The sequence below is a fragment of the Grampus griseus genome (assembly GCF_964374135.1).
Source record: "Grampus griseus genome assembly, chromosome: 2".
In the NCBI taxonomy this organism is placed as follows: Eukaryota; Metazoa; Chordata; class Mammalia; order Artiodactyla; family Delphinidae; genus Grampus; species Grampus griseus.
This window is the reverse complement of record NC_139018.1, coordinates 50,151,124-50,168,454: the sequence shown is the minus strand read 5'-3', so window position 1 is coordinate 50,168,454 and position 17,331 is coordinate 50,151,124. Positions and strand designations below refer to the sequence as shown.

The 17,331-nt window shown below is 37.8% G+C and overlaps 1 protein-coding gene across 3 annotated transcripts in view; it reads right to left on the bottom strand.

Annotated features, from left to right (window-relative positions):
- SOS2 (SOS Ras/Rho guanine nucleotide exchange factor 2) overlaps nucleotides 1-17,331 on the bottom strand; it is a 100,409-nt gene that overhangs the window by 67,413 nt on the left and 15,665 nt on the right. For all 3 annotated transcript variants that reach the window (XM_082647326.1, XM_082647325.1, XM_082647327.1), the window contains exons 2-4: nucleotides 5,746-5,871; nucleotides 2,978-3,109; nucleotides 1,876-2,040 (exon numbers count right to left, since the gene is read on the bottom strand). In XM_082647326.1, coding sequence (XP_082503452.1) covers nucleotides 1,876-2,040; nucleotides 2,978-3,109; nucleotides 5,746-5,871 — 423 coding nt within the window. The remainder of the gene's footprint in view (nucleotides 1-1,875; nucleotides 2,041-2,977; nucleotides 3,110-5,745; nucleotides 5,872-17,331) is intronic.

Sequence of the window (17,331 nt, the reverse complement as noted above, 5' to 3'; positions counted from 1 at the left end):
AAATGCAATGAGAAGAACTCCTATGATATTCCTGCCACAGATCCATAACCTAAATCTTATCAAGAGAAAACATCAGAAAAAACTAAAGGAAGGGGCATTTTAAACATTAACAGGTATAATCCTTAAAAACGTCACGGTCATAAAAGTTAAGGAAGAATGAAGAACTGTTCCAGAATGAACAAGGAGAAAAAAGATGCATGACTACTAGACACAGCACGTGATTCCGAACTGGATCATTTTGCTCTAAAGGACATCACCGGGACAAGTGGCAAAACTTGAACGGGGTCTAAGGATTACATAATATAATGTATCCACATTCATTTCCTGGATTTTGATTGTCATACCGTGGTTATGCAGGAAAATGTTTTTGTTTGTAGGACACACTAAACTATGTTGGCAACCTACTCTCAAGGGGTTTAGGGTACAGGGGAGTATTTTTATTGTACATACAACTTTTCTAAAAGTCTGAGCTAGAAACAAAGTTAAAAAAAACATGTAATCATTTTTTTCATTTTTTCAGAAGTCAAAATAGAAATAACAAGGAATTTCTACTATGAAATTTAAGTGAAAAATCATTTTTGGGACTACAGCATAGTACAATCACTCTCAATCATAACTGCACATCAGAATCACCTGTGATAGTTTCAAAAATTTTGAAAATTCTGATGCTTAGAGGCCCATCCCAGGCCAAGTAAATCAGCTCTGGGGGTGAATGCAGGCATCAGTATTCTCTACAAGCTTTCTGGTAATTCTGATGTGCAAAGTGGAGAACCACTGGCATGTGCCAGGTCCTGGGGTAATTCACGCTTAGAGGTCTAGTTCAGGTATCTTCTCTATGAAATGTTCCTGGTCCCCCCTATGCCAGAGTTACTCACTTTCTCCACCACCTTTGATTTATTTGTATAATAGTTTTAATTACATTGTGCTGCCATTATTTGGTTATAATACTTTTATTTCCCACTAAAATAAATTCCTTCTAACACAGGGATTGCTGATTTGTTCACTGCTGTATTTTCAATGCTCAGGACAGTGACTGACACATAAGAGGTACTCAAAAATGTTGATTTAAAAAGTAAGAAAAAAAGGAGGGAAAGTGGGAAGGGAAGAAAAGGAGGAGAGAGGAAAATAAAGAAATGACTCAATTTCTTTCCTCAGTAGCTTACAGCCAGGAAGAAGATAAGTAACAAAAAATTATCAAAAGGAAGTAACTCTGGCATGGCAAAGTCTTCTCTCTACCTGTGCCCCAATGACCCATGCTGTGAAATCAAAGCATGTTTTTCAAAATTACTTCTTAAACGTATCTGAATATTCTGTATTTATTCTCTTTCTTAAAATACAAAACTCAAACTACTTTTCTTAAACTGGTTTGAGGCTTTGGATGTTTTTTCCTGTAGGTAAAAAATTCTTGCTGGAAAAAAAGAGATTCTCATCCTGTCACATGCTAAAAAACCCGAAAATATCATTGTTAGTCTGTAAAGCCACCATTTTTCTGTCTTCCAACACCAGTCACTATAAAAATCACTAATACAATCATGTATTAAAAAACAAAGGTATAGGGCTTCCCTGGTGGCGCAGTGGTTGAGAGTCCACCTGCCGATGCGGGGGACATGGGTTTGTGCCCTGGTCCGGGAAGATCCCACATGCCGCAGAGCAGCTAGGCCCGTGAGCCATGGCCGCTGAGCCTGCGCGTCCGGAGCCTGTGCTCCGCAACGGGAGAGGCCACGGCAGTGAGAGGCCCGCATACCTCAAAAAAAAAAAAATGTGTATATATATATATATATATATATATATATATATATATATAAAAAAACAGAGGTATAAGTGACATATAGTCTCTATCATTCAGGTTAAGTTTAAATACCTTTTAACACTTACCTTATCTGCACACATTGACACTTTAATGTCCTGTTGGGATATTTCATAATGTCGGATATTAAAAACATAATTACCAGCCAATTTCAAAATATCAGCTGAGATATACTCTAGTACAGCCACAATATATAGGGACACATGGTAGTCCACTTTGTACCCTAAAACTTCCTGTGGAAAAAATAAACAATTTAATTCCAAAAAATGGCAGCACTGTCAAGTAGCAGTTAAGCACTTAAAAATTTTATTTAACATTCTTGCTTATAAAGAACTTTCTGTAAACCAAATATCTAAACTCAAAGGTACCACAGGATATAAAATGAGCTGTTGGCTCAGTATCAGGGTTTCTTTTTGTCTCTCTCTTTTTTCAAGAGACACGTAATCTAACAAATCTGCCTTCAGTATCAAACAAGAAGAGATGATTGATTCTAAGACAGAAATCTTGGACTGGACTTCCCTGAAAACCTCTTGATACATTATCTGAAACCCATCTGATAAGTATCTGCTATCTTCAAGGATCTTGCTTTAATTAATATCCCCCAATTACAATGGTTTCTACTAAGGGGAGGATGTGTGTGTGTGTGTGTGTGTGTTGGGTGGGGGGAGGGGGAGTCTTGAAATTGCTACCAAATAGTATTCAAATCCATGTACACCAATTATTTTCTACAGACTAAATAATATTCCCTAGACAACTTTTCTAACGTATAGAAAAATATCTGTGATAAATACAGATTTAAAAACAGTTCTGAACTCACAGGAGCTTTCGCATTATATATTTTATTAATCAACAAAAAGCTGGAAGTCAATCAGGGGTAGCCATCATTAGAAGATGCCACAAAGATGCATTATTTCTTATCATTAACCTTTAATATTATTTGAAAAGCAATATGATTTCATCAAAGCATACTTCTTTTTGTTTTTTACACATATTAAGAAACATATATATGCATGTATGTGTATAAATAAGTGTACACACACTCAAGTGCACATACACAATAAGACCATGCTATATAAATACACAAATACTATATAAAGTATTATTTGTTAAAAATAACCTCCCCAATGCTTTTTTGTGTCTGTTTTTTGTTTGTTTGCTTGTCTGTTCTACCTTCAATGAAGGATGGATTTTGTCCACAGGCAGTAAGAGAGGATTTCTTCGTTTTCGTTTCTCTATGGCAGACTGTGCATCAGCAATAGCCCATTTATCAATTGGATGAGGAAAGGTCTTTTGAACTCGTTCCTGTTCAGATCACAGCAGAACTACTGTTAATAGAAGTGCTCATAAACAGAAAATTCATACAAAATTAAACTTTATCATCATCCATAACACCAGCAGCTAATAGTAACATAGCATATTCTGATTCCTGCAATAAATGAAATTTTTTTGTTTAAAAAAAAAAAGATCAACATGCTATCAAGATTCTTCCACATAATTCCCATGGGTGAGGAGAAAGGTGAAGTTTAAACAGAAAGCTTTAAGTGTAAGCATAATTAAGATAAAATGGAAAAAGGAAAAAGTAATAATATTAGGGGAGATTAAAGCAAACATAAAATACTCTATCAGTGATTTTAAGGTCAAGGTTTCTAGGGTTAAAACTGTTTACCTAGCAGAAGTTAACTCATTATTAATAATTACTATGCAGTCTCTCTCCTGCTAATCTCAGAGCTTTATAGAGAAGAATTTTAAAAGAAGAAATATCATGTACCTCTTAAAGGATCAAGTGTGTGGCAGGGCTCAGAATGGTTTAAAGAAATATATCTCTTGGCAAAAACAATCCAAGCCTTTTACGTTACTATTTTGTTCATCTAATCTTAAATGTAACCAGTAATTGGCATGAATAATGAGAAGTAATGATAACTGAATGAAACTCCAATTTAGCAGGATTTCCTATTTTTATTTTTATTTATTTATTTATTTATTTTTTTTTTGCGGTACGTGGGCCTCTCACTGCTGTGGCCTCTCCCGTTGCGGAGCACAGGCTCCGGACGCGCAGGCTCAGCGGCATGTGGGATCTTCCCAGACCGGGGCACGAACCCGTGTCCCCTGCATTGGCAGGCGGACTCTCAACCACTGCGCCACCAGGGAAGCCCAGGATTTCCTATTTTTAAAATTATATTCTCAGCTTCTAACATATTTAGCTTCTGAAAAGTATACTTTTATTATATTTACTTATGTCCAATTCTTACAGCAGAGAACAGGGAAACAAATGCTTTAATTCCGAGAGTCCCTGAAAATCTTAATAGGTCTATTACTCCAAATTAAGATTATCCCTACACTGGAAGTTGTTGCCTTGTTATAGAAACAATCTTCAAAAGAAAGGTGATATAAACAGTATAATGCCAAAGTAACTTTTAAAAGCTATACTGACGGATATTTCTAAAAATCTAGAAATACTCCCATGTAACTGAGCCAAAACAAATATTTCAGCTCTGAATTACACACGATCTTTTAGAGGTATATGTATGTATATATATACTTTTAATCAATGAGTAAAATGTTTATTCTATACTAGTCCTTTATTGAGGTAATATTTATATGCAGTAAAATGTACAGATCTTAAGTGTACCATTGAATGAGTTTTGAAAAATGCTTACATCTGTATAACCATCACCCTAATCAAGATTACAGAAAATTTCTATCATCTTAATCTCACCCTTCATAGGCAGCCACCATCCTGATTTCTATCACCATTATTTTTAGCTATTTCTGATTTTTATGTAACTGGAATCATATAATACATACTCTCTGGGGTATGTCTCATTTTGCTCTATATAATATCTGTGGATTGTAGCTATGTTATTGCGTATACCAATAGTGCACTCTTTCAGTTTACAATACTACTAAGTAGCATTACATTTTATGAATCTATCACAATTTGTTTTCCCATTCTCTTGTAGATGGAAACTTTAGTTGTTTCTGATTTTTGCCTATTATGAATAAAACTGCTTGGCTATTCATGTATAAGTCTCTTTGTGAAGATATATTTCCATTTCTCTAGGGTTGAATACCCAGGGGTAAAATTGCTGGGTCATAGGCTAGATATATATTTAACTATAAGAAACTGCAAAACAATTTTCCAAAGTACTTTTGCCGTTTTATACTCCCACTAGCAATGTATAAGAGTTCTAGTTGCTCTACATCTCATCAATATTCCATGTTATCAGTCTTTAATTTTATCCCTTTTAGTGGGTGTGAAATAGTATCTCATCGTAGTTTTAATCTCTATTTCCCTGATGAATTATGAGCTTGAGTACCTTTTCATATGCTTATTGGCCATAAGTATATCTTCTTTTATGAAGTATCTGTTCAAGATTTTTGCCCACTTGGGTGAGCAGGGTATCTTTTTATTACTGACTTGTAGGAGTTTTTGTTTGTTTGTTTGTTTGTTTTAACATATTCTGGATACAAGCCTTACCTTACAATTCCTTTGTAAGGAATACATATTGAAACATTTTCTCCTAGTCTGTGACTTATACCTTTTGTATTTTCACATCAATTTTATTCTTTGATATTTACAGTGTTTTGAGTCCTCTGCAAAAAAACATTTGTTTAACACCAGCTTATAAAGATATTCTCCCGCATTTTCTTCTAGAAACTTTATAGTTTCAGCATTTATGTTTAAGACTATGATATATCTTGAACTAATTTTTGTGTGAGATAGGTTTCAAGGGTTTTTCCCACCATAAATTTATCCAGTTGTTTTAGCACTTTTTTTGCTGAAAAACTTCCCTTTCAGAATGAACTGACCATATATCTCCCATTATGATTTCAATGGTTTTACCTTCCATAATAATTTAGAATGATATAGATTTAGATATAAAAATTAATTTGTACAGTGGTTCAATGACTTTTTGAAATAACAAAATAATTTTTACCTCCACATCTTGAACAGTCCTTGGTTGGGCCATGCATAATTTATTAAGCAGCTGAAAAATCAGCTCTTCAATATAATAGAGAGACTCTTCATTAGCTGAGAGATTGGGATGTACTTGCTCCTGAACCTTTAAAAAAAAGAAGTTCTCAATTTAAGTACAGGCAAAATGATATTTATTAAACAAAAGTCAGAGAATCTTATATATAATTTATAGTATTTTACCAGAATGGTTACTCAAATACAGATATAAAACAAAAAATGAAGAAAAACTGTATTTGTTGGTCTCTGTAAACTTTTCTTAACTCAGAGTAGTGGTTCTTAATCTTTTCTAGACTCTGAAAATCAGCTGAAAGCCACTGGCCCCTCATCCTTACCACCAAAAAAGCATATGCACATAAAATATTCTACACAATTTCAAAGGAAGCATGGATACCCTGAAGTTAATTACTAAACCTACTATGTACCAAGATCCCAATCAGGGAAGATATCAATCACTCTCACAAAAGTCGTGAGGCTGCTAAATTTCTGTGGTAAGAGGAGAGGCAGCCATCTGTGATAACTTACGTGATAACCTGTACATGGTTTGGGTTTTGCCCTTCCTGTGACAATTATAATCCTAATGGCTTCTCTCCCCTTTGAGTAGAGCTACTGCAGTGCCTCAGTGGCTTGCCTACATGCGTCAGTGGATTACATGTGACAGTGAAGCTCAGGTGCTGGGGGTGGGGTGGAGGAAGCTGTCGGCTGCGTGTAGGCCAGTGGTGGAGCTGCAGGCACAATCTGCCCTGTCCCTGCTTCCCCACAGAGGTCGGGCAGAGGTGCCCTGCTCCAAGCTGCGTTTTCCCTTCCCCAGAAACAATGCCATTCTTGCTCCCATTCCTACACATCCCCCTCTGGCTCAGGTGAAAGCCATGCCACTGTTTACAGAAAAAAAGTTCAGATGCTTTTGGCCACTGGTCTTGAATCTGCCCTCTCTTTCCAGTGATGAGATCCCACTCCAGAGGCATTTTCTGAGAAAGGTGGTTGGGGCTGGTGGCTATCACTGAAAAGTGACGCCAGTGCTGTACCGCCTAAGTGAGTCAGATGCTGCTCTGCAGGCTGGGCATGGTATCAACCAACCTCACTCTCCCAGGTAAGCAAGGCGCAGGACCCTCTTCACTTGGCCTGCCGACTCCATTACAAAACTGTTTTCCTACAGTTCAAAAGCAAGCCACCCCCACCCCTTGTCCTGGTCCAAAGGGCAGAGCATTTTAGTGAGATCTACTTTGTACATCCCTAGCAACAGTTAAGTCCCTGACATTGGGGCCAAATTCTTATTGTGAGACATACATACCCATCCGGCCTTCCCCAACTGTTCCTCCCAAATTTACTTTTGCTTCAGATCTGGGCCGGGTACCAAATAGAAGACTTTTTGATCATCAGCTACTGCTTGAAGCCTGTTTTCTACAAGGACTCCAAAGGCTGAAGTCTCCCAGGGCACAACATGAGGACAAATTTCTCATCAGATAAATGTGGCCTCAAGGAGCTTTCCTTTGTTAGTGTCTTCCTCAGACCATGTTTTCCCATTATATTCCTCTGACCCCCTTTTCAGTCAACAGGTGAAGTTCTCCCAGCCCACAGAGGCAGTAACATCATCTTTTGCATCTCCTCCTCTCCTCTGGCCATCTTGGGAAGCAAAATATTATCTTTTAGCCCAGGCTTCACAGCCACTCTTCGTGGGCAGCCCCCATCTGGACTCCAGACCCTGGCCTAGGTGAAGTCAGAGGCTTTCTGACAGATTTCTGAATGGATATTACAGGGATGGAAGGGCTCCCCAACCTGCTGTAGGGAATAGCCTGAGAAGACATGTGTTTGGAATCTTAATATTTTGGCACATGGCTATGTCCATTTTAAGATCTCTGGTGGGTCTGAGATATTTAGGTGTGGGTTAAAGGGACAAGGAGTCTTTTTCTTAGCTAAAGTTTTCAAATACTGTTTTGAACAGTGACAGCTACTCTTTATTGCCAGCCCTTCTGGGCATCTCACCGCCACACCATCTTCTCTAGTGTTAACAGGATCTCTGGTCTTAGAAGCCTGCCTTCAATTCTGAGCTATCCCAAGTAACTGACTGGCCTTGGTATTGGCTGCAACCTTCTGTTAGAACCACACAGGTTCCACCCTCACCTGGCCAGCCTGGTTACTTGGGCCAGTAGGTGCAAGTGACCCTTCCAAGGAACAGGTGTTGATGACTTCAGCATTCAGGGACCCTTTGTGTTCCCCCTTACCTAGAACCCTTAGACTACTCCTATTCTCTTCTCCCTGGAAGCCTCTTTCCAAGAGCCCTATTTTTTAGAGCTGAACTGCACAGATTATAGCTGCTATCATACTTAGTCAAGGAAGAGAGAAAGAAGGCCCTCAGGCACGAACTTTCAACTTCTCTCAAGCCAAACCAGTTTAAAATGAAAACTCTAGCAGAAGGAACTGGATTTCCATTTTCTCATGTCTACCTGTCTTCCCCCTATACTCTAAAGTTACCTGTTTCTAGCAAGATAGAAGGGAAGGAGATGCATGCCTAGCAATACTTCCCCCTCCTCCCCCATGCCCTTCTTTGAAGGCCTCAGCTCGGCTGTTCAGGCCACATCTCTCCTCCCCAAGCTCTTCTCGCTCAGCTTGGTGTCCAGCATCCTGAATATTCCTCAGCAGATTCATCTTGTGGGCTCAGATTCTGGGCTCTCAGTTGAAGGCAAGGAGCCAGATTCTCCAGCTCCCTGCAGGCACCGCAGGGACACTTAGGGAGAGGAGGCTGGCTGGGGGCCTAGGAATGTATGTGCCTGTCTGCCTCCCTGGCAGGCTGGTGAAGGGTGCAAGCCTCAGCTTACTGAACCACAGGAAAGGCTCACAACTAGTAGCAGTATCTTCCAGGTAGGGCTATCCTGGAAATAAGTGCGTGTGAGATGGAGAAATTGCTCAGAGTAGGTTTTTTCCACAGCTGTTGTAGGATTGAACATTTTAGACCAATCTTGTCCAGTATTTTTCCTGTCTTAACTTTTGTATTTTTTTTGTTAAGCCAACAAGTCAAGAATTTGGCCCTACGGGGGGATCCATGTGGTAGGCAATAACTGCTCTTTGGTCAAGGCCTTCATAAAGGATTCGTTCATCCCATTGTCTGTTCCCTAGCCCCACACCTAGGTGAAGACCATGGGGAGGGAAGAATTTTGAGGTCAGTACAAACCAAGTAAGTCTGTAAATTAAAGCTGTTAGTTTTCCTCTGGGAGGGCATTTTGCATCAGGCCTGGGCTATGTGCAGAATCAAACCTGGCTGTAAGTTAGGATAGGCACCATTCGGGCTTCCCTGGTGGCGCAGTGGTTAGGAATCCGCCTGCCAATGCAGGGGACACGGGTTTGAGCCCTGGTCAGGGAAGACCCCACATGCTGTGGAGCAACTAAGCCTGTGCACCACAACTACTGAGCCCACGTGCCACAACTACTGAAACCCACGTGCCTAGAGCCCGTGTTCCACAACAAGAAGCCCCTGCAATGAGAAGTCCGCGCACTTGCAACGAAGAGTAGCCCCTACTCACCGCAACTAGAGAAAGCCGCACACAGCAATGAAGAACCAAAGCAGCCAAAAATAAATTTTAAAAAAAAGAATAGGCACCATTAAATTTGGGGTCCAGAACACTGGGAGAAAGGATTGTGGAGTATGTCATAAAGGTCTTCAGTGCGTCTGGGCCCACCTCACTACTCTGGGCCAGCCTGACTGCCAATGTCCACATTAGCACACACTTGAACCCCTCTGCTGAACTCTAGCCCTGCTCCCCTATGTAGGTCAGAGGTTTGGCCTCTGGGTTTGGGAAGAGAAAACTGCCATGCCGAGAACCCTCAGGCCCTGGAGTTGGGTACTGGCTCTTTTAGCCAGCTTTTGTGGGAACTGTCTTTGATTGAACCACTAAAGAAGCAAAGGGGGTATGTATGAGGTTCCAGCTACCCAAGACAGACCAGATATTCCTCAAAAACAGCTTGGGTTCCTAGCTACAGACTCTACGAAAGTGAATCAAACCTTTTTCCTCACATTTTTCTTTCCAAATTTATTTGCTTTTAAGAACTATAAACTTCTGGCTATTGTTTTTCTTGTTCTCGGGGCCCCTGGGTAGACAGACACAGCTTGATGATTTCAGAGCAGATATAGGCCAAGAAACCAAGGCATTGAGTGCTGAGTCCAGACAAATGATACTTATATACACATCCAAATTTGAAGAGAAAATGTGTTTCTTTAGGTTTCAAACACTGTAATAGATATAAAGCAAAAATAAAAACCTGCTGTAAAGTTAATAAATAAATAAAATAAACCTACTAGAAGTCTATGAACCCTAGCAACAGAGGTAGCCCTGAATAATCATACTACTTTACATGTTACAGAGGTGCTCTATGAAGTAGGTGCTAGTCAGATTTCTTTTACAATGGTATATGCTGCTTTCTGTTGCCACACAGCTGTGCTGAGCCTCTTTTGTTGTTAAATTTCTTTTTTTTTTTTTTTGGCCTTACCGCATAGCATGCGGGATCCTAGCACCCCACCAGGGATCAAACCTGCACCCCCTGCAGTGGAAGCACGGAGTCTTAACCACTGGACTGCCAGGGAAGTCCCTGTTGTTAAATTTCTTAAAATTAGAATCTAGTAATCTGTCCTAAAAAATAATCCAGTCAAACTGAATATGAGGAAAAAGAAGGTAAAAAATAGTGCCTAGCGTTATAGTAGATGTCATGTAAATATCTGCTGAAAGAATGATTAAGAGAAAAGTATTGTTCTAATGCATGGTATTAGGAGGATATCAATGCCACTGACATAATAAGAAAAAAATTTAAATAGTCTCATAGTTATTTTGGAAAACTGATGCGGTAGTTAAAAATCTTCCCACAGGGCTTCCCTGGTGGCGCAGTGGTTGAGAGTCCGCCTGCTGATGCAGGGGACACGGGTTCGTGCCCCAGTCCGGGAAGATCCCACATGCCGCGGAGCGGCTGGGCCCGTGAGCCATGGCCGCTGAGCCTGCGCGTCCGGAGGCTGTGCTCCGCAACGGGAGAGGCCACAACAGTGAGAGGCCCGCATACAGGAAAAAAAAAAAAAAAAAAAAAAAATCTTCCCACAAAGAAAACAGCATTAAGTTGACCACTTCATTTAAATTCTCAAAATTTAGCATAAAATTGTTCATTATAGCCTCTTGCATTTTTAAGTTCATAGAAACTTCAGTGAATTCTTTTCTTTCATTAATATCAGTTATTTGTGTGTCCATTCTTTTCTTGATCAGTCTCTCTGGGGTTTATCAATTTTATTAATCTTTTCAAGAACCAACTTTTGGCTTTGTTGATGCTCTCCATTTTATGTTTGTTTTATATTTCATTTATATGTTTCATCTCCATTTTTTCTTCTGCTATTTATTCTTTTTTTCTGACTTCTTGGTATGGATACTTATTTTCAACCTTTCTTCTTTTGCAATATGTATATTTTGTCTAAGAACTACTTTTGTAAAAAACCCACAGATTTTTATATGGAATATTTTTGCAGTCATCCATTTCAAAATAACTTCTAATTTCCATTATGGTATCTTCTTTAACTTTTAGAATTTAAGTATACTTAAATACTTTAAGTATACTTCTTAATTTCTAAACACAGGGTTTTTTTTTTTCACGTTATCTTTTTTATCAATTTCTAGAATAATCACACTGTGGTCAGAAAAAATACTTTCTATGATTTCAATTTTTTTGAAATATGTTAAGACTTGCTTTTATAGCTCATTGCATGGCGTTAGATGGCTTCACTGACAAACTCATCAAACATTCAAGGAAGAAATGCAACAATCTTAAGCAAGCTTTCTTGAAAAACAGTAAAAGAATAAGTAGACTTCTCAAGTTATTTTGAGGCTAGCCTTGATATAAAAACTCGAAAAGATGAAAAGTACAGCTCGTTTTCACTCATGAACCTAGAAACAAAAGCCTAAATAAACTATTAGCTAACTTAATTCTGTAATATATTAAAAAAAATTATACAACATGACCAAGATGGATTTATCCTAGGAATGTTAAGTTGGCTTAATGTTGGAAAATCAAGCAAAGTAATTCACCATGTTAACAGATTAAATAAGAGAGAAAAATAATATGATCTTAAACAGATGTAGAAAAAGCACATAAAATTTTGAATATTCATTCATAATCAAATCTCTTAATGAACTTCCTGAATTTGGTAAAAGATATCTACAAAAATCTACAAGAAACATCATAGTTAATGGTAAAACACTGAAAGCTTTCCTTTTGAGATTAGGAAAAAGGCAAAGATACTAGCTATTACGATTTCTATTCCACATTGTACTGGAGGTCCTGGTCAGTGAAGTACAGCAAGAAAAATGAAAGTATAAGAATCAGAAAAGAAGAAACAAATCTGCAGATGATTTGATTGCCCACTGTGATAGTTAATTTGATGTGTCAACTTCTGGGCCACCAGGTACCCAGATATTTGGTTAAATATTATTTCTGAGGGTGTCTCTGAGGGCGTTTGTGGATGAGATTAACATTTGAACTGGTAGACTGGGTAAAGCAGATTGCGCTCCCCAGAGTGGGTGGACCTCATGCAATCCACTGAAGGCCTGAATAGTAGAAAAGGCTGGGTAAGAAAGAATTCTCTCTCTCTGCCTGACAGGTTTTCAGTCTTCTTTTGCTTTTGGACTAGAACTTGGACTAGAATTACACCATCAGTTCTCCTGGGTCTCCAGCTTACTGACTGCAGATCTGCACTTCTCTGTCTCTATAAGAGAGAGAGAGAGAGAGAGAGAGAGAGAGAGAGTGTGTGTGTGTGTGTGTGTGTGTGTATTTCTGTTTCTCTAAAGATCCCAGACTAATACACCCATGAAGGAAAATAAAAATATGGTACACATAAATTATTTCAAATCATAAAAATAAAATGTTATTTCTGTGTAACAGCAACAAAGTTAGAAAATAAATTTTTAAAATAACATCACTTACAATAGAATAAACATTATAACATGTATCTTGGAATAAATCTTAGATAAGAAGTACAAGACTCCTAGGGAGAAAAACCAGACTATGAGAAAAATTAAAGATCTAAATAAATGAAATAAAATACCATGTTCATGAATTATCAGACTTAATATTGTAAATATATCAATTCTCCTCAAACTGATCCATGGAGTTAATAAAATCACAGTCAAAACCAAAGAGTATGTTTGGTTAAAATTGAAAAGATAATTTCAAAACTTATATAGAAATACAAAAAGCTAAGAAATCAGTCATATACTCTTAAAGAAATATAAGTCCTTGCTCCAATTATTATTGGAATTTATTACAAAGCTACAGTATTTAATAATGTGATACTGATATAATGATAGACAAACAGATGAAAAGAACAGAACAGAGAGTACAGAAACAAGCCCACAGATATACAGACCCTTGATGTACAACAAAGGTGGCATTATGGGCAGGGGGAGGATTGTTGAGGGACACTGGGGCAAGTCGATGAATAGTGAACAACTGGATACCCATATGGAGAAGAATGAAATCAACTCCTATTCACACTCGATACAAAAATCAATTTTAGTTGATTTTAAACCTATTAAATAAATCGCCCTAATAAAGTTCTGATAATATAAAACAAGATAATAGATAATTATCTTCATGACCTCAGGGCAGAAAAGGATTTACTAAACAGAACACAAAAATTACTACCCAAAGTGTGATAATACCAAGTGTTGTTGATTATGTAGAAAAATGGGAACTCTCACACACTACCAATGGCGTGCAAAATGGCTCTATCACTTTGGAAAACTTTGCCATCAACTACTAAAGTTCAAGATAGGCATACCCTATGATCCAGTAATTCTACTACTCAATATTTTATATCCTTTAAAACTCTACAGTCCAATACAGTAGACACCAGCCTCATGTGGCTACTGAGCACATGAAATGTAGTTCTACTGAACTGGAGATGGGCTATAAGAGTAAAATGCATACCAGACATCAAAGATCTAGCACACACAAAAAATGTCAAATATCTCAATAATTTTTATGTTGACTATATGCTGAAATGATTAGATTTATTGGGTTAAATACGTTATTTAAATCAATTCCATCTGTGTCTTCGTATATATTTAATGTGGTTATGAGAAAAGTTTAAATTACATATGTGGTTAATATTATATTCCAATTGGACAGCACTGCTCTAGAGCAATAAGCACAAACGTTTACCAGAAGACATGTACAAGAAGGCTCATAAAAAACATTATTGGTGGACTTCACTCGTGGTGCAGTGGTTACGAATCCGCCTGCCGGGCTTCCCTGGTGGCGCAGTGGTTGAGAGTCCGCCTGCTGATGCCACAATGAGAAGCCCCCACATCACAACGAAGAGTAGCCCCCCGCTCGCCCCAACTAGAGAAAGCCTACAAATTGGAAGGAATTGAGAAGGAATAAAATTGGAAAAGAAGAAATAAAATCATCGCTATTTGCTGATGACATGATACTATACATAGAAAATCCTAAAGATGCCACCAGAAAACTATTAGAAGTATTAAGTGAATTTGGTTAAGGTTGCAGGATACAAAACTAATGCACAGAAATCTCTGGCATTCCTATACACCAACAACGAAAAATCAGAAAGAGAAATTAAGGAAACACTCCCATTTACCACTGCAACAAAAAGAATAAAATACCTAGGAATAAACCTGCCTAAACAGGCAAAAGACTTGTACTCAGAAAACTATAAAACACTGATGAAAGGAATCAAAGATGACACAAACAGATGGAGAAATATATCATGTTCTTAGATTGGAAGAATCAATATTGTGAAAATGACTATACTACCCAAAGCAATCTACAGATTCAATGCAATCCCTATCAAACTACCAATGGCATTCTTCACAGAATTAGAACAAAGAAATCTTACAATTCGTATGGAAACACAAAAGACCCCAACTAGCCAAAGCTATCTTGAGAAAGAAAAACAGAGTTGGAGGAATCAGGCGCCCCAACTTCAAACTATACCACAAAGCTACAGGAATCAAGACAGTATGGTACTGGCACAAAAACAAAAATATAGATCAATGGTACAGGACAGAATGCCCAGAGATAAACCCACGCACATATGGGCACCTAATTTACGACAAAGGAGGCAAGAACATACAATGAAGAAAAGACAGCCTCTTCAATAAGTGGTGCTGGGAAAACTGGAGAGCTACATGTAAAAGAATGAAATTAGAACACTACCTAATACCATACACAAAAATAAACTCAAAATGGATTAAAGACTTAAATGTAAGACCAAACACTATAAAACTTTTAGAGGAAAACATAGGAAAAACATTCTTTGACATAAATCACAGCAAGATCTTTTTTGATCCACCTCCTAGAGTAACAGAAATAAAAACAAATGGGACTTAATTAAACTTAAAAGCTTTTGCACAGCAAAGAAAACCATAAACAAGACAAAAAGACAACCATCAGAATGGGAGAAAATATTTGCAAATGAAACAGACAAAGGAGTAATCTCCAAAATATACAAACAGCTCATGGAGCTCAATATCAAAAAAACCCGAACAATCCAGTTAAAAAATGGGCAGAAGACCTAAACAGCCATTTCACCAAGGAAGACACACATATGGCCAAGAGGCACATGAAAAGATGCTCAACATCACTAATTATTAGAGAAATGCAAATCAAAACTGCAATGAGGTATCACCTCACACCGGTCAGAATGGCCATTATCAAAAAAATTAGAAACAATAAATGCTGGAAAGGGTGTGTTGAAAAGGGAACTCTCCTACACTGTTGGTGGGAATGTAAATTGATACAACCACTATGGAAAACAGTATGGAGGTTCCTTAAAAAACTAAAAATAGAACTACCATATGACCCAGCAATCCCACTACTGGGCATATACCCTGAGAAAACCATAATTCAAAAAGAGACATGCACCACAATGTTCACTGCAGCACTATTTACAATAGCCAGGACATGGAAGCAACCTAAGTGTCCATCTACAGATGAATGGATAAAGAAGATGTGGCACATATATAAAATGTAATATTACTCAGCCATAAAAAGAAATGAAACTGAGGTATTTGTAGTGAGGTGGATGGACATAGAGTCTGTCATACAGAGTGAAGTAAGTCAGAAAGAGAAAAACAAATACCGTATGCTGACACATATATATGGAATCTTAAAAAAAAAAAAATGGTACTGATGAACCTAGTTGCAGGGCAGGAATAAAGAGGCAGACATAGAGAATGGACTTGATGACATGGGGAGGGAGCACGAAGCTGGGGCGAAGTGAGAGTAGCATCGACATATATACACTACCGAATGTACAATAGTTGGCTGGTGGGAAGCAGCAGCATAGCACAGGGAGATCGGTTTGGTGCTTTGCGATAACCTAGAAGGGTGGGATAGGGAGGACAGGAGGGAGGCTCAAGAGGGAGGGGACATGGGGACATGTGTATGCATATGGCTGATTTGCTTTGCTGTGCAACAGAAACTAACACGGTATTGTGAAGCAATTATACTCCAATAAAGATCTATTAAAAAAAAAAAAAGAACTACAGTGGTGACAGTTCTGAAAAAAAAACAAAGGAACCAATACAGAAGAAAAGCCAAAGGAATGCCCAGGATGAAGTAAGGGAAAATTATAAGATGAGAGCTGTACAACAGGCATAAAGGTCACCAGTCTGATAAGAGCAGATCAGAAGGCTCTAAGAGAAGCTATCTCAAGAAGATGAAATTATCAGAGTAACTGATGGATCTAAAACTCTTGAGAGGATATTTAAACAACTGGTAGAGAGTTTGAGCTTAAATTAATAAATACACAGAAAATACACAAACAAGAAAACAAGACAATTATTAACTTCAGTAAAAGGTTAGGTAGTAAGAAAAAGTGGTTTAACTATAAATAACATATAGTATAGTATATGGTCATTATTTATGGTTATAATACTATAAACTCTGAATACTGATCCAACCAAAATTAAGATATAACCATGGGGTGGGAGGAGAGACAGGAAGTATATGTGGTTGGAGGGGGAATGTATATGTGTATTGAAGAATATTAAATCCTTACCTTCCAGAGTAGGAAATCAACAGATAATGCCCAAAACAGAAAAGTCATAAGTAGCGATAGAAGCACTTTTTTTCCTTAGAGACACAGAATACTGAAATGAATCATTTTGAAAAATTAAAGGGACTGCCTCTAGGAAGCAAAAAATGTTGTGAATAGTGAGGAGGTAATGCTCTTTTTCGTAACAAGCCTTATAGAGCTATTTATCTTTTTTTTTCCGTGAATAATTTTGATAAAATACAAAGAAATTTACAAGGAAACATGATAAGTGGGGAAGTGAGAAAGAGGAAGGACACATGAAACTGGAGACAATAATTAAAAACTACTTTTTCAAGAAGTCTGGATAAGAAGAGTTTAAATAAGGCAATTAGAAATTCATATAGGACTAACATCCAAAAAACCTGGCTTTATATTTCTTTAGAAATTCCAAATAGATTTGGGAGAAATAAATCTTTCCTCTTACAACCTGCACTTCTTTCATATAATAAAAGGAAACTTAATTAC